The sequence below is a fragment of the Mandrillus leucophaeus genome, unplaced genomic scaffold, assembly GCF_000951045.1.
Source record: "Mandrillus leucophaeus isolate KB7577 unplaced genomic scaffold, Mleu.le_1.0 Scaffold46, whole genome shotgun sequence".
Lineage (NCBI taxonomy): Eukaryota > Metazoa > Chordata > Mammalia > Primates > Cercopithecidae > Mandrillus > Mandrillus leucophaeus.
This window is the reverse complement of record NW_012104920.1, coordinates 852,726-879,067: the sequence shown is the minus strand read 5'-3', so window position 1 is coordinate 879,067 and position 26,342 is coordinate 852,726. Positions and strand designations below refer to the sequence as shown.

Genomic DNA, 26,342 nt, shown 5'->3' with positions numbered 1-26,342 from the left:
ATACGGAGGTGAAGGGTGAGATCGGGAAACAAAGGGTATGGCCCCCAAGTTCTCAGAGGGAGTGGGGAGATGGGAATAGAATTGAAGGTAGGTTTTAGGCTACTTGGGAGGAGGAATGTTTAGGTAATTGTGGAGACTTTCTCCTGTCGAATTAGGGTGTGATGAAGGAGGCAGACACTGTGATCCTGTGGGCAAGAAGTAAAAATGACCAGCTGAGGATTTCTTTTCCTCCAGGACTGTGTTGGGGTGACAGGATGCCTGGTAATTATCCGAGGAAATGTAAATAGAGGCCTCCCTCTTGGCAAAAGGATGTCAGGGCCCCAGGGTGTTAGTGTGAGAACCCAGGTGTCCACCTTTGGCTCTCCCTCCCCAGCATCTGGCTTAGGGAGCTGCCAGCTTGTGTCTCCCCACTCCAAGTGCTGGGGTCAGGCCAGGCCAGCAGCTGGGCATGGCTTCCCCAGTTCCTGGGCAGGATGCCAGCTGGCGAAGTGAGGGGGAAGGCAGGAGGAGCCCTGGCGGTGACTGAAAGGACCTGCCACAGTCAGAGCCCATGGCCTGGAGCCTGGTCCCTTGTTAGTAGGAAGGGAGGGAGGGGAGTGGTTTGGCTGCTCTTCTCTTCTGACCCCTGACCTCCCATTCAGAACCAGAGCATCCCAGAGTACTCGAAACACTTTCTGTTTGCATCCAGTGAGGGGGGGCAGGGCTTGGAGGAGTTAATGCCCCAGTTCCTAGAGAGCGGGAACTGCTGTGGTGGGGAAGGGGCAAGTTGAGGGGCCTCAGGGGCTGGAAACCTAGAGGCTTAGGTTTTCTGATGCTTTTTGCTTCAAAGATAAGGATGACATTCGGCTGCTGCCTTCAGCATTGGGTGTGAAGAAGAGAAAACGAGGACCCAAGAAACAGAAGGAGAACAAGCCAGGAAAACCCCGAAAACGCAAGAAGCGTGTAAGTGTCAAGAATTTCTAACTCTGTGGCAAGGCTCAGGAGACCCATTCTCAGAGACCTACATTTTCTCTGGTCCTGATTACTGGTGTGGGGGTAGGGGTCTGAAGCCAGGGAGGCTTGATCCCCTGGGCCCCCCAATTCCCTGCCACTGTTGGCCTGTATCTCAGGGATCTGGGACCCTAACTTCATTCACCGCAACCTAGTGAAGAGCCTTGTTGTCAGCATGACTTGCCTCAGCAGCAAAGAGAAGCAGTTGAAAGCACAAGCTCCGGAAGAAGACTGTATGAATTCAAGAGTCCAACATTCCTCTGTCTAGGATACCAGGCCGTTTATTTGGCTTTCTGTGCCTTAGTTTCCTCATCTGTAAAAGTAGATAATGGCCGGGTACAGTGCTTCACGCTTGTAATCCCAGCACTTTGGGAGGCCGAGCCGGGTGGATCATTTGAGGTCAGGAGTTCGAGACTAGCCTGGCCAACATGGTGAAACTCCGTCTCTACTAAAAATACAAAAATTAGCCGGGCGCAGTAGTACATGTCTGTAATCCCAGCTACTCAGGAGGCTGAGGCAGGAGGATTGCTTGAACCCGGGAGGTGGAGGTTGCAGTGAGCTGAGATCACACCACTGCATTCCAGCATGGGTGACAGAGCAAGATTCCATCTCCAAAAAAAAAAAAAAAAAGGAGATAAAAAATTAGTTACTATCACATATGATTGTTGTGAAGATTAAAAGAGATAAGATATGGTATGTGCTGAGAACAGTTTCTGGCAGTGGTAGGGATGAATAAATGTTATTTTTATTTCTTTTTCTTAGGACAGTGAGGAGGAATTTGGTTCTGAGCGAGATGAGTACCGGGAGAAGTCAGAGAGTGGGGGGAGTGAATATGGAACCGGACCAGGTCGGAAACGAAGAAGGAAGCACCGAGAAAAAAAGGAGAAGAAGACAAAGCGGCGGAAAAAGGGGGAGGGAGATGGGGGGCAAAAGGTGAGTAGAATTAGGAAATGAGAGTGAGAAATCCGCATTAAAGATGGGCATGAGGAGGGGAGGAATGGAGACTGGACTGGAGAATGGAGCAAGAAGCAAGAAAGCCCAGGGAAGCTGGTGGGTTGGTAGACAGGCATGTGTGGGGCCTGGAATAGGGCCTGGAGGAGCACCTACTTCACCAAAGCCCCTCTCCCGCAGCAAGTGGAACAGAAGTCATCAGCAACTCTGCTTCTGACCTGGGGCCTGGAGGATGTGGAGCATGTGTTCTCTGAGGAGGATTACCACACACTCACCAACTACAAAGCCTTCAGCCAGTTCATGAGGTGCGGTAAGACTGGGGAATCCTCGCTAATAGACACTTTTAATTTGAGGGCGGCCCTGGACCCCTTGGAATCTGATGAAAGCTATGAAACTGCTCTCCAGAGAATTCACGGCATATACACACCCAATTCCACACGTCATTTCAGGGAACTCTTGGACTTGTAAGGATCCAAGAACCCCAGTTAAGACCTCTTCACTGAGGGGCGAGGGGTGGAGGGGCGATCATGATTCCAGTGCTGGGTTAGAGAACTCTTTCACAACAGAATGAAGTGAGGACAGAATATAGTGAGCCCTCCGCTGCCCCAACAGCTCCATCTTCTGCTCTGTGACTTCTCTCTAGCTGGACCTGAGAGATACCATCAGTGTTCCTAAACTTCCTTTGCTCACTTAGCAGGTCCCGTGCCCCTTCCTTAGGCCTTGGTAATAATGGAGGGTCCATTGCTGGCCGTGGGACCTGAGCTTCAGTGGCTCCTGAAGAAGGGTAGAGAATAGTAGAGTAGAAAATAACAGAGATGGGCCGGGTCCGGTGGCTCATGGCTGTAATTCCAGCACTTTCGGAGGCCAAGGCAGGTGGATCACCTGAGGTCAGGAGTTCAAGACCATCCCGACCAACATGGCGAAACCCCGTCTCTACTAAATACAAAAAACATTAGCTGGGCATGGTGGCACATGCCTATAATCCCAGCTACTCAGGAGGCTAGGCAGGAGAATCGCTTGAACCCGGGAGGTGAAGGTTGTAGCGAGCCAGGATCACGCCATTGTGCTCTAGCCTGGGCAATGAGCGAAACTCCATCTCAGAAAAAGAAAAGAAAAAGAAAACAGTGCAGACGTATTTTTGGGGAGGAGGCACTTTAACATATCAGTTCAGTGCTCTGGAGGCAGCTGCTGAGGTTCAGATCTGGTTACATTTTGGGCAAGGAACTTAACCTCTTCAATCCTCAATTTTCTCTTCTATAAACCGGGAATAGTAATATATACCTCATAGGAATCTGTGTGGGTTGGGTGGGATAGTGAATAGAAAGCACAGTACAATCAGTGCCTAGCCCCTAGGGAACATTCAGTAACTGATGACTGTCATTAGTAATGTTGTCTCACCTACCTCACTGCTGAACATGGGGCTTTTCTCAGCACCATGGCTCACCCATGTCAGCACAAGTGTTTAGCACCCCACCCCAGAGCAGAACCAGCATGGTCTATCTCTTTCACACTTCGTCCTACAGAAGCCCATCTTCAGGGCCCATGGAACTTACTAGTAAAATGCAGAGAATCATAGCAACTCAAGGGTATTATTGTGAGGACGAGATAAGGTATAATGTATGTGAAAGTGTTTTATGAACTGTAAAGTAGTATACAAAAGTAAAGTATTTTTGTTAGTTTTATCTTAACCTTTTATGTTTTTCAGTTTTATTTTGCTGTTTTTTATTTTCCTTTTTTTTTTTTGAGACGGAGTTTCACTCCGTCGCCAGGCTGGAGTGTAGTGGCGCAATCTCGGCTCACTGCAACCTCTACCTCCCAGGTCCAAGCAATTCTCCTGCCTCAGCCTCCCGAGTAGCTGGGACTATGCGTGCCACCATGCCCCACTAATTTTTGTATTTTTAGTAGAGACAGGGTTTCACCATGTTGGCCAGGATGGTCTCCATCTCTTGACCTCATGATCCGCCTGCCTTGGCCTCCCAAAGTGTTGGGATTACTGGCCTGAGCCACCGTGCCCGGCCTATTTCCCTTTTTTTAAAGAGAGGGTCTCATTCTGTTATTTAGGCTGCAGTGCAGTGGTATGATCATAGCTCACTGTATCCTCCAACTTCTGGGCTCAAGTCATCCTCCTGCCTCAGCCTAGGCGCCACCACACCCAGCTAATTATTTTTTTTAATTTTAATTTTAGTTTTTTGTAGAGACAGGATCTCGTTTTGTTGCCCAGGCTTATCTCACAGTCCTGGGCTCAAGTGATCCTCCTGCTTCAGCCTGGGATTACAGGCATGAGCCACCGTGCCTGGTCTGTATTTCTTTTTTAATGCTTTTTTAAACCTTTTCTTTCTCCGCTTTTTTAAAACTTATTTTTATTTGTTTAGTTTCTTAAATGGCTGTTTTTCCTAATAGGACATATTCTCACCACCCAGGAATCCTAGCATGTACATAGATTTAATTGATGAGGGGAGATGGCAGTGTTCCCAGACCATCTGTGAAGGGTCCGAGTTTTCTGCTTCTGTATTTACAGGCCCCTGATTGCTAAGAAGAATCCTAAGATCCCAATGTCTAAGATGATGACCATCCTTGGGGCCAAATGGAGAGAGTTCAGCGCCAACAACCCCTTCAAGGGGTCAGCAGCTGCTGTGGCGGCGGCAGCGGCAGCAGCAGCAGCAGCTGTAGCTGAGCAGGTGTCAGCTGCTGTCTCATCGGCCACCCCCATAGCACCCTCCGGACCCCCCGCCCTTCCACCACCCCCTGCTGCTGATATCCAGCCCCCACCCATCCGAAGAGCCAAAACCAAAGAGGGCAAAGGTAGGGAACTCTCTTCCAACAACTGTCATTTCACCTTCCAAACCGCATGTCTTCACATTAGAGTCTGGAACTCTCGCCTTCCCAGCCCTGATTGCCGGAGGAGAGATGCTTTCCAGGAAGTGGGGCTTAGTGAAACCACAGCCCACAGAGGAGTCCAGAGGCTCCTGTGACCTCCATTATTCCAGGATGTCATGACCTCTCCTTTTTCCTCTTCTCACCCAACTCCTCATTCAGGTCCAGGCCATAAGAGACGGAGTAAGAGCCCCCGAGTGCCTGATGGACGCAAGAAGCTTCGGGGAAAGAAAATGGCACCGCTCAAAATAAAACTAGGGCTGCTGGGTGGCAAGAGGAAGAAAGGAGGCTCGGTGAGTGACCCGTCCCTGTCTGCTAAACACCCGGGGGCCAAGGATCCAGAGACAGGGATCCGTGAGGGCCAAGGATCCAGAGACAGGGATCCGTGACGAACAAGGATCCAGAGACAGGGATCTGTGAGAGCCAAGGATCCAGAGACAGGGATCTGTGAGGGACGACGGAGCAGGAAGCCAAAGGCCTGGGGAGGGCGTGGAATGAAGTCTGCCTCACTGACGGCCACGGGGCTATGGGCAGTATGTTTTTCAGAGTGACGAAGGTCCTGAACCAGAGGCTGAGGAATCAGACCTGGACAGTGGCAGTGTCCACAGTGCCTCAGGCCGGCCTGATGGCCCTGTCCGCACCAAGAAACTAAAGAGAGGCCGGCCAGGAAGGAAGAAGAAGAAGGGTAAGGAGTGTTGACTGCGTGTGATCCTGTCAGTGGGCCGTCCTCTCATTCTTATTTTCAATTTTGACTTCTCTCTTCAACCCTTCTCCCTCTCTCTCTCCATCTCCCCCTGCCCCACTTCCTTATCCCTCCACCGGGGTATATGACAGTCCTGGGCTGTCCTGCAGTGGCCGGGGAGGAGGAGGTTGATGGCTACGAGACGGATCACCAGGATTACTGTGAGGTGTGCCAGCAGGGTGGGGAAATTATTCTGTGTGACACCTGCCCTCGTGCCTACCACCTCGTCTGCCTTGATCCTGAGCTTGACCGGGCTCCTGAGGGCAAATGGAGCTGCCCTCACTGTGTGAGTACCTAATGCCAGCATCTGATGACCCTGAGGAACCCACCCATCTCTTTCCCCCTTGGTTTCACTTACCCTCTTCCTACCCCCAGATGGCTGGACTTCTTAGTAACAGATGTCCAAGTGTCTAGGATCCTAATGTATTCCTTTCTCCCACACCTTTGCTCCCAGAATCAGCATTTCTGAAACTGGAGTGTCCTTTTCTTTAGTTCCCACCAGTCTTCTCTGCACTTCTAGGATTCAGGTGTCCTGTCTTTGCCTGTATCTTCCAGTTTCATTCCTTAACTTCTGCCATCTGTCTGTGTGTCTGTCCTTGGCCCCCTAGGAGAAGGAGGGGGTCCAGTGGGAGGCCAAGGAGGAAGAGGAGGAATACGAAGAGGAGGGAGAGGAGGAAGGGGAGAAGGAGGAGGAGGATGATCACATGGAGTACTGCCGCGTGTGCAAGGACGGCGGGGAGCTGCTGTGCTGTGACGCGTGCATCTCTTCCTACCACATTCATTGTCTAAACCCTCCCCTGCCTGACATTCCCAATGGTGAATGGCTGTGTCCCCGATGCACAGTGAGTGGAAACATCTCCCCTCTGTATTTACTGTCGGGCCTGATCCCTTCCCCCATCCCTGGGGCCCACATGTCCAGCTTTTCCTTTCTCTGCACTCCCCTACTCTGTGGGACCCCTATCCTATCATCTAACGATGGGTTCTGTCTGCCTCTTTTTTTTCCTCCTTCTTGTACATGTCCATCCCAAAGTGCCCTGTGCTGAAGGGTCGAGTGCAGAAGATCCTGCATTGGCGGTGGGGGGAGCCGCCTGTAGCAGTGCCAGCCCCTCAACAGGCAGACGGGAATCCAGATGTCCCAGCCCCGCGTCCTCTTCAAGGCAGATCAGAGCGAGAGTTCTTTGTCAAGTGGGTGGGACTATCCTACTGGCACTGCTCCTGGGCCAAGGAGCTTCAGGTACTAGGACCTTTGCTTTCCCTCTCCCCCATGACCTCATTTCCTGCCATCCTCTCCCTCTCTTACTCCTCTGTTTGCTGGGTTCCCATACCCTTCATTTTCTCTCGTTTCAGGCCTCTGGCCTTTATACCCTACTTGCTTAGTTTCCATCTGTGGTTCTTTCGGTCTACAGTCCTCTTTCAGTCTCCATTAGCTTTCTTCCCTCAGATACAGCATAGCCTTTCTTAACTTCACGTCCTTCCTTATCTGTCTTTTTCCATGTTTTATAATATTCCTGGCTGGGCATAGTGGCTCACACCTATAATCCTAGCACTTTGGGAGGCCAGGGCAGGAAGATTGCTTAAGACCAGCCTAGGCAACATAGTGAAACCCCATCTCTATTAAAAAAAAAATTATCGGCTGGGTGCGGTGGCTCACGCCTATAATCCCAGCACTTTGGGAGGCCGAGGCAGGCGGATCACCTGAGGTCAGAAGATCGAGACCGTCCTGGCTAACACAGTGAAACCCCGTCTCTACTAAAAAAACAAAACATTTAGCCAGGCATGGTGGTGGGCGCCTGTAATCCCAGCTACTCGGGAGGCTGAGGCAGGAGAATGGCGTGAACCTGGGAGGCGGAGCTTGCAGTGAGCCAAGATCGTGCCCCTGCACTTCAGCCTGGGCAATAGAGACTCCATCTCAAAAAAAAAAAGAAAAACTCAATGTTTATAACCCCATTCCCTATCTCCTTTTGCTCATAACAGCCCCACCCAGGCCGTGGCTTCTGAAACTGTTGCATGTGTTTCATTTTATTTATTCTCCTGTTTTGGCTTTGACTCATTTGTCTCTGATCCATCCTTTTTCTTTCTTTCTTTTTTCTTTTCTTTTTTTTTTGAGATGGAGTTTTGCTCTTGTTGCCCAGACTGGAGTACAGTGGCACGATCTTGGCTCACTGCAACCTCTGCCTCCTGGGTTCCAGCGATTCTCCTGCCTCAGCCTCCCGAGTAGCTGGGATTACAGGTGCCCGCCACCACGCCCGGCTAATTTTGTATTTTTAGTAGAGATGGGGTTTCTCCATGTTGATCAGGCTGATCTTGAACTCCCAGCCTCAGGTGATCCACCTGCTTCAGCCTTCCAAAGTGCTGGGACACGCCTGTTATTCTCTTATTGCCCAGGCTGGAGTGCAGTGGCGCGACCTTGGCTCACTACAGCCTCCACCTCATGGGTTCAAGCGATTCTCCTGCCTCAGCCTCCTGAGTATCTGGGATTACAGGCGTGTGCCACCACACCTGGCTAACTTATGTATTTTTGGTAGAGACAGGGTTTCTCCATGTTGACCAGGCTGGTCTTGAACTCCTGACTTCAGGTGATCCACCCGCCTGAGCCTCCCAAAGTGCTGGGATTACAGGCGTGAACCACCGCACCCGGCCAATCCATCCTTTTTCATAGCTCCCTTTCCCTGTCCCATTCCTCCTGCTGGCCTCTTCCCTGTTCCCTGTTGTCCTCTGTGAGTGTCAGGCCTGTCTCTTCCCCATTTTTCTGTGCCCTATCAGCTGGAAATCTTCCATTTGGTTATGTACCGAAACTACCAGCGGAAGAATGACATGGATGAGCCCCCGCCCCTGGACTATGGCTCTGGCGAGGATGATGGGAAGAGTGACAAGCGTAAAGTGAAAGACCCACACTATGCTGAGATGGAGGAGAAGTACTATCGTTTTGGCATCAAGCCAGAGTGGATGACTGTCCACCGTATCATCAACCACAGGTGAATCCTTGGCCCTGGGAAGTAAGACCTGGTATATGACACTATTCTTACCATGGTGATGGCCTCATGTTAGTATTTGCTGATTAGCCAGGTAATTGATCTAACCTTGATAACCTCTGCTGCAGCTCCAGCCTTTCTGGCCTTGTTTCCTCCAGGGGAATGGGAGAAAACAGGAGGAAAGTTCGGCCAGGCAGTGCCTCTTTTGTCATCTCCAGTGGCATAAGACATAGCACATGAGTCTGGGGATGAGGGCATGAAAGCGAAACATGAGAGACAATTCATCCAGACCAGTGTTTTGAATATTTCTTCTTCATGGTACTTATTACTGCCTAAAGTTACGGTATTTATTTAGTTATTTCAATGCTGTCTTCCCCACGAGACTCTGAGTTCCATGAGGAAAATACTTAGTGATTAGGTGAACAAATGATATAAGGAGGGATCTCCAGGAATGTTTTGTGATAGTTGATTTTTAGGATACCATCCTGAGAAGGTTAGGCTGCCAGGTTAACTATTCTCACGTCCCTTCCAGCGCCCACTGTTGAAGGTTGGGTGACAAATTTTGTGTGTTTGCTGATAATTGCGTTTCTCAGGCCTTCTTGCTGTTTGTGATCTATGCAATTTTTGTTTCCTCCTGCTCCTCCTTATGGCCTCCTGCCCCACAGTGTGGATAAAAAGGGGAATTACCACTATCTAGTAAAATGGAGGGACTTGCCATATGACCAGTCCACGTGGGAGGAAGATGAAATGAATATCCCTGAATATGAAGAACATAAGCAAAGCTACTGGAGACACCGGTGAGGGAACGAGCCTGTGGATTCGAGGGATTCTGAGGATGAGGGCCTGAAAGCTAAAACTCCAGCATAAAATGAGGGTATAGAAGGGACTGATTCAACCTGGAGTTCAGGGCAATGGCCACCTGGGCTGGGTTGTTTGAGATGGGCTTGCTAAAGAGGTAGTGTAAGGAACAAAAACAAGATCTGGCTGAGTAGTGGAGAAGAGAATGTTCAAGAGTGGGGAGGGCTGGTTCTTGAGGTGAAATCCAAAGGGCAAGGGTAAAAAGCCTGGGAAAAAGGAAATATGGCAAAATCTAGGTCATGGACAGTGGGAAGTAGGTCTGGAATGGGTTCAGAAAAGAAAGCGTAGGACTCCCAAAGATGAGGCCTCATTCAGAGCCACTCTTTTTCCAGAGAACTAATTATGGGGGAAGACCCTGCCCAGCCCCGGAAGTATAAGAAAAAGAAGAAGGAGCTACAGGGTGATGGGCCTCCCAGTTCTCCCACTAATGATGTGAGTCCTCTCAGTTGGCATTTCTTGTTTCTGGAGCCATGGTGATCGAAGAGTTCCCAAGGGCTATTGATGGAACTTCCCAGAGATTCAGTAACCTCTGTGAACAGTAGCTCTTCCTTCAGCGTCCAGCCTTGCCCCAAGAGTGGTTAAGAATTTTGGCCTAAAAGGGCAGGAGCTGCTAGAGATAGCCCACTGGCGGCTCTTTCACCAGCTGGCCCTCCCCCATGGTGCTGCTGGATATTGTCTTACAGAATGAGGGGGAGGGGCTGAAGACTGGATGTGAGAACTTTTGTAAACTCAGGCCATAGTAGAGGGAATTGTAATCCAACTTGGTATCCATGCCAGGGAGGAGGAGACTAAAACTGGAGGAGCTGCTGGTTATTTCCTTGAGCTTTCTGACTTCTTGTCTCTGTAGCCTACCGTGAAATATGAGACTCAGCCACGGTTTATCACAGCCACTGGAGGCACCCTGCACATGTACCAGCTGGAAGGGCTGAACTGGCTGCGCTTCTCCTGGGCCCAGGGCACTGATACCATTCTAGCTGATGAGATGGGGCTGGGCAAGACCATACAAACTATTGTCTTCCTCTACTCACTCTATAAGGAGGTGCTGGACTCTAGGACCTTGAAGGGGACCGCTTGGACTGGGGAAGTGGGGAGGGGGAAGATGGAGGGGTGTAGCTGGCAGAGGACTGGGGTATACAGCCTCTAGCCTAGACTTATGCTGCCCCATTCTTGACTCCCAGGGCCACACAAAAGGTCCCTTCCTGGTGAGTGCCCCACTCTCTACCATCATTAACTGGGAGCGGGAGTTCCAGATGTGGGCACCCAAATTCTATGTGGTGACATACACGGGTGACAAGGATAGCCGGGCCATCATTCGTGAGAATGAATTCTCCTTTGAGGACAACGCCATCAAAGGGGGCAAGAAAGCTTTTAAGATGAAGGTAAGCCCCTCTACCTCATATCCTCTAAGACCCTCAAATCTGTCACTTCTTTTTCTCAGCCAGGAATTCAGTTTCTCTATTCCCCTCTCTCCTCACCTTTCTCCTCTTCCTCCACCTGTCCTCGTGTCTCTGCACTACCATCCTAGAGATGTGGCAGGTACTCCCAAGGGCGTACATGGATCTGTCAGTACTGGAAATGTGGACAGAGGTTTAGGGGCCATGGTCTGTAATCCCTGCTTGGAGAACAGAGTAATGGCTCCTATTGGGAGCCACAGTCAGGAAAAGGTGTCTGGAGGTGTAAGTCCATGGTTGTCAGGTGGCAGCTGAATGGGCAATAATTATGTTGGCAGAGGGAGGCACAGGTGAAGTTCCACGTTCTCCTGACATCGTATGAGCTGATCACCATTGATCAGGCAGCACTCGGTTCTATCCGCTGGGCCTGTCTTGTGGTAGATGAGGCCCATCGACTCAAGAACAACCAGTCCAAGGTGAGTGAGGTTCCCAGACCTCAAAAACTTGAAATGGTGGGCTCCTACTTGCCCTGGTCCTAAAAAAACCCAAACAAAGTTCTGGGGATTTTCTGTAGTCTGGGAGGACGGCCAGGTTGGAGGAGGGAGAGGGCCAAAGATTTGGGGCCTCTGATCCTGAGTGAAATGGGAGCTGGGACAGAGAAAGGCTGATGCTGTGGGTCGGTCATTTGCCACTAATAAGCCCATTCTCCTGCTTTGCCTTGCCCCATCTTTTAGTTTTTCAGGGTTCTCAATGGTTACAAGATAGATCATAAGTTGCTGCTGACAGGAACCCCACTGCAGAATAATCTGGAGGAGCTCTTCCATCTCCTGAACTTCCTCACCCCAGAGAGATTTAAGTAAGTGGTTCCCTAAGGGTAGTTGGCAGAGATGAGAGGTGGAGCAGATAAAATGAACCGGTAGAGGATTAATCTGAGGTGGTAAGCCTGAGATCAGCGGCAAATAACTTGCCAACCTGTTAATTTTCTTCTCTCCTGGCTCTTAGCAACTTGGAGGGCTTCCTGGAGGAGTTTGCTGACATATCCAAAGAGGACCAGATCAAGAAACTGCATGATTTGCTGGGGCCACATATGCTACGGAGGCTCAAGGCAGATGTCTTTAAGAACATGCCAGCCAAGACAGAGCTCATCGTTCGGGTGGAGCTAAGCCCCATGCAGAAGTAAGATGCAAGACAAGCTGCCTGGAGTAGGGGTTGGGGATTGATGGGAGCATTCCAAGAGCAATATCATAATTGCTTCCTTTATTTATGTTTCTTTTACACCCCTTTCCTGGCCTTTAGGAAATACTACAAGTACATCCTGACTCGAAATTTTGAGGCCTTGAATTCACGAGGTGGTGGGAACCAGGTGTCGCTGCTTAATATCATGATGGATCTTAAGAAGTGCTGCAACCATCCATACCTTTTTCCCGTGGCTGCTATGGTAGATACACAGAGCAGGAGCTGATCGAATGTCCGCTCTCAGAAAACATGGGTGGGGAGTAGTGGGGAGGTGGGTATTGAGCCACAAGGGTGGAGTGCGCTGGAAGGCCAGGGACTGGGTCTCTGAGAGCAGTAGGAATTGGGAATGTGTGGAAGCTGGATCTGGGCATCTGGCCTTCTAGGCATGGTAAGAATATGGGGAGATGTTTCCAACTGACCCTGTCCTCCTCCTCTCTCCTCCCTTTTCAGGAGTCCCCCAAACTCCCCAGTGGGGCTTATGAGGGTGGGGCACTTATTAAGTCATCTGGGAAGCTCATGCTGCTCCAGAAGATGCTGCGAAAGCTGAAGGAGCAAGGACACCGAGTACTCATCTTCTCGCAGGTGACCTGTGCCCTTAGCTGTCTACATCTGCTTCCTCTTCCCTCTCCTCGTCCTCCACACTTTTATTTCTTACCGTCTTCCTGTGGCTGCTCCAGTGTGACAAATGAGGAGATTCCTCCTGTAAGAGTTTTTTTTTTTTTTTTTTTTTTTGAGACAGAGTTTCTCTCTTGTTCCCTGACTGGAGTGCAGGGGCGTGATCTGGGCTCACTGCAACCTCTGCTTCCTGGGTTCAAGTGATTCTCCTGCCTCAGTCTCCCGAGTAGCTGGGATTACAGGTGCCCACCTCCATGCCTGGCTAATTTTTTGTATTTTTAGTAGAGACGAGGTTTCACCATGTTGGTCAGGATGGTCTCGATCTCCTGACCTCAGGTGATCTGCCCACCTCGGTCTCCCAAAGTGCTGGGATTACTGTATAGCAAGTTTATTCTTGGCCTCTGATGCCTGTTCTTAAGGTTATTGGAAGTTGAAGTCCAGCTTTAGTTCCTTTTCAGCTGCATGGGGGAAGGGTGAGGGTGAGCCTCCTTAGAGATTGGTATTATTTCTTCATCTTATTGGCAGGTGAGGGTGAAGGCACAGACCCTCTGGAAATGTGATGAAAACTCTGGGTCCACTCTCCAGACAACTGTACATACAATGACACAAATTTGTATGGATTTTCAGGGGGTTCCTAGATTTCCCTGAAACCTTTTCATGGGTCGCAGAGAACCTCTGCCTTAGGAGAAACATTCTTAAATCAAGAGAGTGTGACAAGAGGGCCAGACATGGTAGCTCACACCTGTTATCCCAGCACTTTGGGAGGCTGAGGCAGGAGGATCACTTGAGGTCAGGAGTTTGAGACCTGGCCAACATGGTGAAACCCCGTCTCTACTAAAAATACAAAAATTAGTTGGGCGTGGTGGCGCACACCTGTAGTCCCAGCTACTAGGGACTCTGAGGTAGTAGGAGCACTTGAACCCGGGAGTGGAGGTTGCAGTGAGCTGAGATGGCACCACTGCACTCCAGCTTGGGCAATAGAATGAGACTCCATCTCAAAAATAAAAATAAAGGCCGGGCGCGGTGGCTCAAGCCTGTAATCCCAGCACTTTGGGAGGCCGAGACGGGCGGATCACGAGGTCAGGAGATCGAGACCATCCTGGCTAACACAGTGAAACCCCGTCTCTACTAAAAAATACAAAAAACTAGCCGGGCGAGGTGGCGGGCGCCTGTAGTCCCAGCTACTTGGGAGGCTGAGGCAGGAGAATGGCGCAAACCCGGGAGGCGGAGCTTGCAGTGAGCTGAGATCCGGCCACTGCACTCCAGCCTGGGCGACAGCGCGAGACTCCGTCTCAAAAAAAAAAAAATAAAAAGAAAATAAAAAGAAAAATAAAAAGAAAAAGAAAAAAGAGAGTGTGATAAGAATGTGGAATAAAGAGGAGCTTAAGACAGGGCAGGGGTTCAGGTGTAAGGATCAGGGTTGAGTTTGTATAAAGGAGTAGTTAGAATAAGCAAGCTATCCCACCACCTCATTATTCCAGACTCCATCCTTTCCTTTTGCTCTAGATGACCAAAATGTTAGACTTGCTTGAGGACTTCTTAGACTATGAAGGCTACAAGTATGAACGCATCGATGGTGGCATCACTGGTGCCCTGAGGCAGGAGGCCATCGATCGGTTTAATGGTGAGGGAGATACACTGGTCCCTGGTGGGTGTGGGAGGCCTGAGAAACCTGTGATAGGTCTCTGGGATGGGAGGGGGACTGGCTTGGGGGACGTTGGAAACTTAGGCTTTGAGTTGGGGGCATGGTTGTTTGTCATCAGAGAACGTCTAGGAGCAGGTGGACAGACCTACTGGGTACAAGAAAAACCTGATCCAACTCTCACCTCCTAGCTCCTGGAGCCCAACAATTCTGCTTCCTCCTGTCCACCCGAGCTGGGGGCCTGGGCATCAATCTGGCCACTGCTGACACTGTCATCATCTTTGATTCTGACTGGAACCCCCATAATGACATCCAGGTGGGAACTCGTATCCTGGAGCGCCTGCACCATTTAGCAAGGAGATGTGGGTTCATGGAGGAGGGTGTCATGTTCCGGGGTCAGAAATAAATCGCTTCTAGGAGGAGAGAAGACCCTTCTTCAGCAGCCTTCTTTCTTGAGCATGTGGGCAGCTTCTCCCCGGCCACTCCCCTGGCCCACCCGCCACTTTCTCTTGCCCCTGCAGGCCTTTAGCCGGGCTCATCGGATTGGCCAGGCCAACAAAGTGATGATTTACCGGTTTGTGACTCGTGCGTCAGTGGAAGAGCGAATCACACAAGTGGCCAAAAGAAAGATGATGCTGACACACCTGGTTGTGCGGCCTGGGCTGGGCTCCAAGGCAGGCTCCATGTCTAAGCAGGAGCTTGACGACATTCTCAAATTTGGCACTGAAGAGCTGTTCAAGGATGAAAACGAGGGTGAGAACCTTTTCTGCAGCTCTGTGAAAGCAGGCCCCTGCTCTCCCAGGAGTACTTCTCAGCCCCCTGCGGAGGGAAAAACAACTCTTCTCTGCAGCCTTTGAAGGAAGGAGAGCCTTCTTTTAGTGGCTCTTGGAGGAAGGTTGACCTCTTTCTTTGCCTGTAGGGTTAAAACAAACAAAACATAAACCTTTCAACATTGGCTCCCAGGGAAAGAGCCTTCTCCAGGGCTTCTGTGCAAAGGATGCAGAGTAGAAGCTTTCCCATCAGCCTTTCTAAACTTTGGAACCCAAAGTTCCCTGTTTTCCCTCTCACCAGGGGAGAACAAGGAGGAAGACAGCAGTGTGATTCATTATGACAATGAGGCCATCGCTCGGCTGTTGGACCGGAACCAGGATGCAACTGAGGACACTGACGTGCAGAACATGAATGAGTATCTCAGCTCCTTCAAAGTGGCACAGTACGTCGTGCGGGAAGAAGACAAGGTGAGAGGCTCTGGGGGCCAGACATTATCTATCCCAGGCCATCTCCAAAAGGCAGTATCCTTTACTTGGCCTTGAAATAGGAGGGTCCGTCCCCCTTAGAACAGTAGTGGACCTCAAATAACTTCTTCGTCTAATAGGTGAGACTGGACTTCAGAGAGAAACGTAGGCACAGACAGTACTGGTAAACACAGAAGGGTACCTTCTGAGACAGTGCAGGAGAAACACTGTCAGAGGGATTAGAGGAGAGATTTAGAAAACATGAGGAGAGCACGCTGCAGGTAAGAGATGGCATGGAACATGCACAATGTCCAGAAAATGTATGCAGAGTCACGCAGCTCCAGGAGTGGGGAGACCGGATTGGGCTGACGCAGCAGAGTAGGGATTTCATTGCCATGGAAAGATTAGCAAAGAAGGAGACCCCCAGTGTTCATTCATTCTGCTGCCCTTCAGATTGAGGAAATTGAGCGAGAGATCATCAAGCAGGAGGAGAATGTGGACCCTGACTACTGGGAGAAGCTGCTGAGGCATCACTATGAGCAACAGCAGGAAGACCTAGCCCGGAATCTAGGCAAGGGCAAGCGGGTTCGCAAGCAAGTTAACTACAATGATGCTGCTCAGGAAGACCAAGGTGAGGACTGCCCCAGATGCAGGCAGTAAAAGCGGGGGAAGTGATGATGAGAAGGGACTTAAGGCTGGGGCTACTTAGAGGGTAAGAGAGAAGCCTAGAAGTCAGAGCCTTTCCCTGCTAAAAGGGAAAGACGTAAGGTAGAGTCATTAGGAACTACCCGGAGGCCAGGTGGGTTTGCAGGTGATTTAAACTATTTGGTGGTTGCACAGGCATCCTGTGGACACCCAGGGCCACTGCTTAAAGTAGGTTTGGCAGGAGAACCAGAGGGGCCCAGAGACTGAAGGTGGGCGGTGAATGGAGATGCTGTAGGATATGCGGCTCCCAAGTCAGACTTCGGGCAGTGACCTGGCGTTCCCAGAAGGGCCAAGGCCAGAATACAGGTAGACAAGTCTTGGCAGGGAGGAAGCCAGCCAGAAAGGGCCCCAGCACGGGCATATCCCGAGAGACCTCCCTGACCACTGGGCCCTCTCCACCCCCACAGACAACCAGTCAGAGTACTCGGTGGGTTCAGAGGAGGAGGATGAAGACTTCGATGAACGTCCTGAAGGTGGCATCTGTGTTCCTGACTCTTACCTCTTACCATTTTATTTTTCAGTTTGCTTTAAGCCCACTGTTTTTGTACAAGTAAAAAATCTTTGTGTGTGTGTGGAAAAACTCCATTGCAGATGAGCAGAAAGGAAGCAATGTTGATAGTCTCTCCACTAGTAAACTTCGGTTTGTGTGACCACATAGACTAGATCAAGAAAGGCTGAATCATTTTCCATTTCCACTGGTAATCTGGGCCTTTGTCAGATATCAGCTATTAATTTTAAAATATGACTAGTTCTTTTAGAGTCACTGGGTTAGTAGTTCTGAAGTGCTTGGGAGAGAATTGGGAGCACCTCAAACATGATAGGAATGTTCCTGTGTTCTGTATCTTGTGGGAATGGGGTGCTAAGGAGGACTGAGGCTTAGAGGAGGTGGTGGATCAGCTAATTGATGTCATCCCCACTCTCAGGGCGTAGACAGTCAAAGAGGCAGCTCCGGAATGAGAAAGATAAGCCACTGCCTCCACTGCTGGCCCGAGTCGGGGGCAACATTGAGGTGAGAGCTGGGCCCAGTGTTCGTGAGTTCTCCAAGGAGAGCATGAGGGCAGAAGGTTGGAAATTGGGGCCTGGATCACTGAGGGTAGAAAGGACAAGACCTAAGAACCCTGGACATTTGTCGTCATTGCCTTCTTGCCCCCACCCTCAGGTGCTGGGCTTCAATACCCGTCAGCGGAAGGCTTTCCTCAATGCCGTGATGCGCTGGGGGATGCCACCACAGGATGCCTTCACCACGCAGTGGCTGGTGCGGGACCTGAGGGGCAAGACTGAGAAGGAGTTTAAGTGAGTGTGGGTGATACAGGGCTGAGTTGGACGCGAGGGTAAGAGCTTTGGGTGTTCCATTCTTCCTCGGGGCCGCCATATGATGTGACCTTACTCAACTGATTGTCACCCTCCCTGCCATACAACGCTTCCTGGCTCGATTTCCTGGGGGGTGGTCTCAGCCCACCCCACCTCCCCTCAGCCGAGCCTAGAGTAGAGGGGCCAGGCATCCTCCCCAGGGGAGAGGTGTTGAAGCAAGGAACCTCTCCTGGGCTGTCCTAGCCTCACATTTACTTGGCCACAATCACCTGGCAGGAGGAGCTGGTGGAAAGGATGAAGAGCTGACTGATGGGGCCCAGGAATTAAGTACCAAGGCCAAGGGGATAGGCCAGGGATGGGGCGCAGGGGCACGGTTAGGACTTGGAGGGCTGGTAATGGTGAGAGTGAGAGGCCCAGGGGAGGAGCCCTGGAGCATCTGGGGATTTGGGGACTTGGGGGTCCTCAGTCATCCTTGCATCTTCCTCACTGCCCTATACCCCTTCTGTGGCTTCCCTAACCGTTCTCCCACCCCATGCTTCTTAGGGCCTATGTATCTTTGTTCATGCGCCATCTGTGTGAGCCTGGGGCAGATGGCTCTGAAACCTTTGCCGATGGGGTCCCTCGGGAGGGACTGAGTCGCCAGCAGGTGTTGACCCGCATTGGAGTCATGTCTCTCGTCAAGAAGAAGGTATCAGTCTTCCTCTCACCCAAAAAATCAAGCTGGCTGCCTAGTCTCTGTCCTTCCTCTGCCTCTGTCCCTGAGTTGTAAGCTCGCGCTGGTGTGAGACGGAGGAGACTGGAGTTTCCTGTCTGTATGTCTGTAAGTGCCTGGAGCTGACACCTGTCCTTCCCACCCCAGGTGCAGGAGTTTGAGCACATCAATGGGCGTTGGTCAATGCCAGAACTGATGCCCGACCCCAGCGCTGACTCTAAGCGCTCCTCCAGAGCCTCCTCTCCTACCAAAACGTCTCCCACCACTCCTGAGGCTTCTGCTACCAACAGTCCCTGCACCTCTAAACCTGGTAATCAGAAATCAGGATGGTGGGAGAGACAGAAAGGGAGCCAGGAGTCAGGGCAAGAGAACCTCTGTCTTTATCACTGTGCCTTCCCCTGCAGCTACTCCAGCTCCAAGTGAGAAAGGAGAAGGCATAAGGACTCCTCTTGAGAAGGAGGAAGCCGAAAACCAGGAGGAAAAGCCAGAGAAGAACAGCAGAATTGGGGAGAAGATGGACACAGAGGTATGTGGCTCCCTGGCTTCCCCTGTGGAGTGGGAGGGGAGGGGGCTTGGAGGCCAGATGCCTGGGAGCCCTCCAGCTCATCCTGACCCCATTGTCCTCTTACAGGTTGATGCCCCCAGCCCAGCCCCATCACTCGGGGAGCGGCTGGAGCCAAGGAAGATTCCTCTAGAGGATGAGGTGCCAGGGGTACCTGGAGAGATGGAGCTTGAACCTGGGTACCGTGGGGACAGAGAGAAGTCAGGTGGGTGCATGGCCTTAGGAGTGATGGGGGATTAGAATTTGGGATGTCCCTCTTCTGGGGTCAGAGGATGAGGGTAACATCCTCCCTTCCTATCCCCTACCCCCTCCCACAGCCACAGAGTCGACGCCAGGAGAAAGGGGGGAGGAGAAGCCGATGGATGGACAGGAACACAGGGAGAGGCCGGAGGGGGAAGCAGGGGATTTGGGCAAGAGAGGTAATGGGTGGAAGGACCGGACACCTGGGTCCCTGAGGGCATCAGGGGAGGTGGAGTCTGGGGAACCAAATGCTTGGGTCCTGGGCGGGTAGCTGTTTGAAAGGCCAGGACAGCACAGTACAGATAGTAGTCTTGGGACCTGGGAGGAGGGTGTCCTGAGGTGTGAGCTTTGGCCTGTCTGTCCTAGCAGAAGATGTAAAAGGTGACCGGGAGCTTCGACCAGGGCCTCGAGATGAGCCACGGTCCAATGGGCGACGAGAGGAAAAGACAGAGAAGCCCCGGTTCATGTTCAATATCGCAGATGGTGGCTTCACAGGTTGGGGAGACTCTCGCTGCTTTCTGCTCCTCAAGGGGATCTGCTCATCCTCATGGGGTTTCTCGTTTTGCCTGAGGCTTCCTGCTACCTTTAATTCCAAGTAACTTCCAATGAAGTATGTTGCATGCTGACTCCGATCCTTGCTCTAAATCTTTCTTAAGTATCCCTCTTAACTCCAAAGCTGGCTCTAATCCCACCTTTATTCTTAATTCTAACTCGAACCTGGTTAGTAACGGAGTTTGTTCCGAACTCCTGACCTAACCTTTACCCATTCCTCTTCAGGAGCCCTTAGTTCCCTTTCATTATTCAGTTTCCCCATCTGTACCTGTCTGTTGGACTGAGTGCAGTCTGCAAACCCTTGTTGCCTCTTCTGTCTGCTGCCGCCTTTGCAGAGCTTCACACACTGTGGCAGAATGAGGAACGGGCAGCTATTTCCTCAGGCAAACTCAATGAGATCTGGCACAGAAGACACGACTACTGGCTTCTGGCTGGGATTGTCCTGTATCCTTTGACACACGTGCAAGAAAGAAAAAGTTCTCTCAAGCTGGCAAAAAAAAAAAAGGATGATGATTTCACACCCAGGGACAGGGCTACTGCCACACTTTGGGGAGTTAGGCCAAAAGGAAGAAGTGTTCAAAGCCAAGCCCATTCCTGTTAATTTCCTTGATGGTTCCCTTTCCTTCATTGGTAGCCATGGCTATGCACGGTGGCAGGACATCCAGAATGATGCTCAATTTGCCATTATCAACGAGCCATTTAAAACTGAAGCCAATAAGGGGAACTTTCTGGAGATGAAAAATAAGTTCCTGGCCCGGAGGTTCAAGGTGGGAATGAGGGAGGACAGGAATGGGTTATGGACGGGCTTGGGTCAGAAGTGAGGCCAGATCTAGTTGGAACCTAGGGAAGGTTAACACCTTCAGGGCTGAGGTGATGCTTGGAGCCAAGACCAAAGTGTAACCTTGTGCTTGGGAGTGTGGTCTGGGTCAGGGTTGATGCTAGGTTCGCAGTTGGTTTGGAGCTAGGAGTGCTCTGGGCCAGCAGCGAGGGCAGGGTAGGTCTCCTGCTATGTCCAGTCCCCCCACCTGCCACTCACTCACTGCTGGCAGAACCCTGCCTTCACCTCCCAACCCTGTGCCCTCAGCTCCTGGAGCAGGCGCTGGTGATTGAGGAGCAGCTGCGGCGGGCGGCCTACCTGAACCTGTCGCAGGAGCCGGCGCACCCCGCCATGGCCCTCCACGCCCGCTTCGCCGAGGCCGAGTGCCTGGCCGAGAGCCACCAGCACCTCTCCAAGGAGTCGCTGGCGGGGAACAAGCCGGCCAACGCCGTCCTGCACAAGGGTAAGGGCCGCGGCGGCCCCGCGCGGGGGAGGGCCCACAACGCTGCGTAAGTCTTCACCCCGCACCCCTCAAAATCTTCCCACCCCCTGACCCCTCTACCCTCTGAACCACCCCCCTCTGACCTCTAACCCCACCCCTACCGACCTGGCACCCCCTTGGATTTTAGCCTCTAGGACTTGTGCAAACCAACCCTCATCCACACCTGATAGCATTCACAACCATGCCCCATAGAGGGACCTGCCCCAGCCTCCACATCCCCTCTACACAGTGGGGCCTCTTCACTGGCAGTGGAGCCGCATCCCCGCCATACTGCCGACATCATCCAGTTAGGGGCCTTGGACTGTGTGTGCACCATACAAATCCCTGGCTCTGGTCAAACAAATCACATTCCCTCACATCTGTTTCACCCCATGAGGCAGAAACTACCACCCATCCAACCCTCTGACCCTCCCTACTCCATGAAACTTCCCTTTGACCTTCGACCTTTCCTCCTACCGCCTCTTACCTTGCCAATGATAGAGATTATATCCAAAGCCCTCTAACCATCTAATCCTGCCTGATGTAGTCACTGACTCCTGGTCCCTTTGATCCCTGTTCTAATTCCTTGAACCTGTAATACTGACCTTCTAACCTCCCTCTCCCCTTACATATTAAAATCTTGATTCCTTAAAGCTTTGACACTTACCACCTCCCATGCCTCCTGACTATTTCCTCCCCATCATCCCCAACCCCAAACCTTGCTCTTCCAGTATGAGATGTTCTGACAACTCCCCGCCCCCATGTCTTCCGATGTCCCCCCATCTTCCTTTCCTCCATGCTCCCTTTTTCTTTCTTCTTTCTCTCCATCTGTCTTCTGTGGTGATCTGTTCTCTCTCTTTTCCTAACACTTTTTCTTTTCCCCTGAGTTGCTTCTGTTTTTTGTCTACTTTTACTTTCTTGATCTCTGGTTCTTTGACATCTGTGTCCTCCTCTCTCGCTCTTTTTCTGCCTGTATCTGTCCGTCTGATGCCTCTCTTTTCCTGGCTCCATCTCTCTATTTCCCTGTCTTTCTCTTGCCCTTCTTTCTCTGTGGCCCGGGCCCCAGTTCTGAACCAGCTGGAGGAGTTGCTGAGCGACATGAAGGCGGACGTGACCCGCCTGCCAGCCACGCTATCCCGAATACCCCCCATCGCAGCCCGCCTTCAGATGTCCGAGCGCAGCATCCTCAGCCGGCTGGCCAGCAAGGGCACGGAGCCTCACCCCACACCGGTAACCCTCTTTCCCCCTAGCTCCAGTTTTCCCTGTTTGGGTTCCTCCTGCACACATACAAACACTTCCATCAGAATCCTATACAATATGGAAAAACATCTTGCTAGAACACAGTCGTCACCCTTGAGTGAGTCTGCCTGCCTGTGTATCCTACCCTCAGTAGCTGTGGAGTGTGGCTCCTAATGTCTCCCCTACAGCTTCTTTCCTCTCCCAGACTATGAACTAACTCCAACTTCTGCTTACTCTCTGTTCCAGGCCTTCCCCCCGGGTCCCTACGCTACACCTCCGGGGTACGGGGCGGCCTTCAGCGCCGCACCCGTAGGGGCCCTGGCCGCCGCAGGCGCCAATTACAGCCAGATGCCTGCAGGGTCCTTCATCACAGGTCAGCTGGTGTTTTCCTACCCCCTGCTACTCACACTCCTCCTTTGCCAAACTTTATTTCTGCTCAGCTGCCCTTTAACTGCTCTAGTCTATCTCATTTCCTTGGTGGTATCTGGTGTTTTATGGGATAGAGTTGTTCTAGGCTGTCCCCCCCATCCCTTTCTTAACCCCTCTTTGATCTCCTTTATCAAAAACCAGAGTTTTAGTAGATCTGTGACTTGGTGTCTTCTACCCAAGCCACCTCCCTCCAGGTTCCTTCAAGGGAAAGTGAATATGAAACCCGAGGGGTATAGAGTGGGAACATGTGTTCAGTCATGTAACACAAAGTGGAATCTCAGGGAAAGGGGTTTGCCCTTGTCTTCCCACCCTTACCTGGGGCAACTGGAAGTGGCAGGAGGTGGCCTAGAAGTGAGAATTCACCACTGTCATGAAGTGATGTTTGGGAGTGATGTGGGAATTGATCTTTCCTTACCACTTTCCCAAACAGCCGCCACCAACGGCCCTCCAGTGCTGGTGAAGAAGGAGAAGGAAATGGTGGGGGCGTTGGTGTCAGACGGGCTGGATCGGAAGGAGCCCCGAGCCGGGGAGGTGATCTGTATAGACGACTGACTGGATCCCAGGCCTGCCCTTCACCCAGGCCCCGTCCCCGAGGCCGACCCCCAGCTCAAGCGCTGGGGCCTGCTGCCAGCCCTCCACCTTCCCCACCCCTTGGGCCATCACTGGGCTAGGAACCCCTTTGCCCCTCTCTGCAGCTCCTCTCTTCAAGAAGGGCCCTTTGTCTTTCTCCACTCCCACGCGCCTTTCCCAGCAAGCCTTGAAGACTGTGCTGGTGAGAAGAGGTCTGGGTGGGAGACGGCTGGCAGGGTCTTCCAAGTACCTTCCTCCCCCACCGCCAAGTATACACAACTTCCCAGTAAATGGTTGTGGGGAGGCAAGAGGTGGAGCCTCCCCAGCTGTTTCCCTGCAGAATCAGCTCCATCTCATGCAGAAGTGGAGAATTAGCCTTGCCTGGCCTTTAGGAACTTTTGCGGGGAAGAGAGCTTTGAAGAGAGGAGGGGGACTTTTAGAGAGGGATGAAAATGAGTCCTGGGAGGGAGGAAGGGACGAGGAGGGGTGGCTGCATGTTACCGTTCCCTACCTCTCCCCACATGGAGGGTGGAGCAGTTATGAGGGAGGAAGTCAATTGCTGTTCAGCCTCAGAATAAAGGTGCCGTTCACTGGCTCAGTTACCTCCTGTGTACCGGCATCTTGTGTTGGGAACGTTCCCCCCTCCCTAGGGACCAAGGACCACCCCCTACAAAGAGTAATGGTTGGGTGATACTCCCTCAAGCCAAAGAGGAGCTCCCCAACCTGTTCTAGGGACCCAGGTCACCTAGAAGGGTGGGAGAGAATACAATGGGCCAGACGGCGGTGGCGGGGAAGCCCCCCAGCTCTGGGGCTTAGGTTCCTGAAGACTTCTACTACCCTCCCTCCTCAAGGCCTAGATACAGACTAAATTTGCGTTAAGTCAGGCAGGGGACCTAGTCAGGGTCTTGGGAGCTACCTTGTCACTGGGACCAGAGCAAAGTAGTGGAGGGCAGGCAAGGGAAATGTGGGCACATCCCCCCTCCCAGGAGGGGCCGGGGAGAGTGGCAGTTTGCATGGCGAACCCCCCACTTCCTCTTTGCTGCCCCTTCACTTTCTTGCTGCCCCTTTCCCAGTCTCTCTTCACACCCACTCCTGGTCTGTCCTGATCCCCTCTTCTGTATCAGGTTTATTGGTTGTACATATAAATTATACTTTCCTTTCTGTGTGCTCTGTTATTTTTTATGGGGGGGGGAGTTTTGGGGGCAGGGATAAGAAAAGTTGTTGCTTTCTGCCTTTTCTTTTTAAAAAAATCTTACGACTTTTTCCTTTTCCTCATTTTTATCTCTTGGATTATTCACTAAAACTGAGGTTCTTCCAGCTCCAACTATGTGATGGGCTCAGTGTAGAGAAGGAGGGTGAGCAGCAGATACTACATGGCCTCAGGTTGACTTCAGAGAGAGTGGGACTTACTGGACAGAAATGTAGTGGGAGGAGTGCCTAGCAAGATTCAAAACTGCCTTCCAGCCATCCTTTTGATCATCCTTTCCACCTTCAAGTTGCACTTTAGTTCCCCTAAGAGTCAGTAGAGGTCACTACAGCTCCACAGGTTCAGTTCCAGTATGAAGCAAAGGCACACTTATTTTTTTAAGGAGTTGAGGGTCAGATCTGTCTAGCTTACCAAAGATTTGAACTGCTAGGCACTTCCTTGATGTTTATTGCTCACTAAACAGAGATTCTCAGAGATTGAGAGAGGCCAGACATTTAGTTCACAAGGCTATTATATTAAAAAAATAAGATATAAAGCCAACAAATATTTATTGAGTACATATTATACAGTAACACTGCTGTTGGCCCTGGAGATAAAACAGTCACAGGTCAGCCCTTGCTACCATGGGGCTTACACTCCAGTGAGGACACCCACAAAGCATGAAAATAAAAGCAGTAAAAATAAAACAGGGCATTATGTTACAGAGCGGTGGGGAAAAGGCTCTACTATGCTGAAGGCAGAAGGCGGCCTCCCAGAAGAGGGAGCATTTAAGCTGAGACGTAAGGACAGGAAAATGCCAAAATAGGGTTACAAAAATTGAGGTTTATAAACCATAAGTGTATATGATTTGTCAATCAAAAATATTTTAAAAAGGTTGGAGACCCCTAAAAATTGAGGTTAATACTTAATAAGTTCACATTTTTAAGAGAAAAATGTAACATAGTAGCTTAGGATTTCTTTAGCAATAGAATGTTACTTTAGAACTTTGGATAAAATAATCTATCAGTCATACTTATTATGTTTTAAATATTCTACCTACAGATGGTGATATCTTAAAAGAGTCTAGGATCTAGACCAATGATACTTATATTTTCACATGCACACAAATCACCTGGGATTGTTAAAATGCCAGAGTCTGGCCAGGCGCGGTGACTCACTCCTATAATCCCAGCACTTTGGGAGGCCGAGGTGGGCGCATCACCTGAGGTCAGGAGTTTGAGACCAGCCTGACCAACACGGCAAAACCCCATCTCTACTAAAACTACAAAAATTAGCCAGGTGTGGTGGCAGGCGCCTGTAATCCCAGCTACTCCGGCGGGTGAGGCAGGAGAATCGCTTGAATCTGGGAGGTAGAGGCTGCAGTAAGGTGAGATTGCGCCACTGCACTCCAGCCTGGGCGACAGAGTGAGACTGTCTCAAAAACAAAAAAAAAACAACCCTGCAGAGTCTGATTCAGGAAGTCTGGAGTGGGATCCTGGAGTGAGATTGTGCGCTTCCATCGACAGTATACCAACGCTGCTGGTCCTTGACTATGACTATATGGTCATAAGATACTTACAGGATTCTAAAATAGAATACATGGCATATATACAATAGGTGACGTCCCATTATGGGACACAAATTTTAAAGACACTTAAAATTGTGTAAGTATCTTTTCAGTAGCGCCAGTGTTCCCTGTGACTGTAAAGATAACACAGATAATAGCAAAAGTTTGAAATATGATGCCTTTCAAATGGCTCTCCTTTCCTACTTTGATAGGCTCTAATTAGGTGCCTCATATCAATGCCCTTTGGAATTTCTGATACCTGCCCTAGCAGGCTGAAGGTAGATTCTGAAATGAAGCAAGGCTCCTCATCATAGTCATAGGCAGGGAGCCATCTCAATTTTTGGAACACAGAACTGGGAGTGGAGAGACAGCAGGCATACCAGCACCCTTACATGCCAGAGAAGTGAGATTAACATGACGCGAAAATTAGCCTCTTCTCTCCCATCCCATCTTAAAAAAAAAAAA

General features: G+C 50.9%; 1 protein-coding gene across 2 annotated transcripts; it reads left to right on the top strand.

Annotated features, from left to right (window-relative positions):
* CHD3 (chromodomain helicase DNA binding protein 3) lies at positions 1 to 24,287 on the top strand. 2 transcript variants are annotated; one of them, XM_011994531.1, is made up of 40 exons: positions 1 to 261; positions 830 to 942; positions 1,753 to 1,923; positions 2,122 to 2,246; positions 4,460 to 4,743; positions 4,978 to 5,108; positions 5,350 to 5,500; positions 5,650 to 5,843; positions 6,166 to 6,399; positions 6,588 to 6,791; positions 8,321 to 8,532; positions 9,195 to 9,326; positions 9,720 to 9,819; positions 10,235 to 10,426; positions 10,566 to 10,766; positions 11,117 to 11,254; positions 11,513 to 11,634; positions 11,781 to 11,954; positions 12,075 to 12,216; positions 12,465 to 12,596; positions 14,136 to 14,253; positions 14,463 to 14,587; positions 14,793 to 15,024; positions 15,343 to 15,509; positions 15,960 to 16,137; positions 16,619 to 16,684; positions 17,135 to 17,220; positions 17,371 to 17,504; positions 18,066 to 18,210; positions 18,382 to 18,544; positions 18,639 to 18,760; positions 18,866 to 19,001; positions 19,114 to 19,215; positions 19,406 to 19,531; positions 19,924 to 20,032; positions 20,223 to 20,355; positions 20,673 to 20,868; positions 21,953 to 22,116; positions 22,372 to 22,498; positions 22,985 to 24,287. In XM_011994531.1, exons 1-40 carry the CDS (start codon positions 162 to 164, stop codon positions 23,104 to 23,106), a joined length of 6,003 nt encoding a protein of 2,000 aa, XP_011849921.1. In that variant the 5' UTR covers positions 1 to 161; the 3' UTR covers positions 23,107 to 24,287. The 2 variants fall into 2 exon arrangements, with proteins under 2 accessions (XP_011849921.1, XP_011849922.1); XM_011994532.1 differs by lacking the exon at positions 19,114 to 19,215 and having other exon boundaries at positions 22,985 to 24,285.
* Positions 24,288 to 26,342: the final 2,055 nt, after the last annotated feature.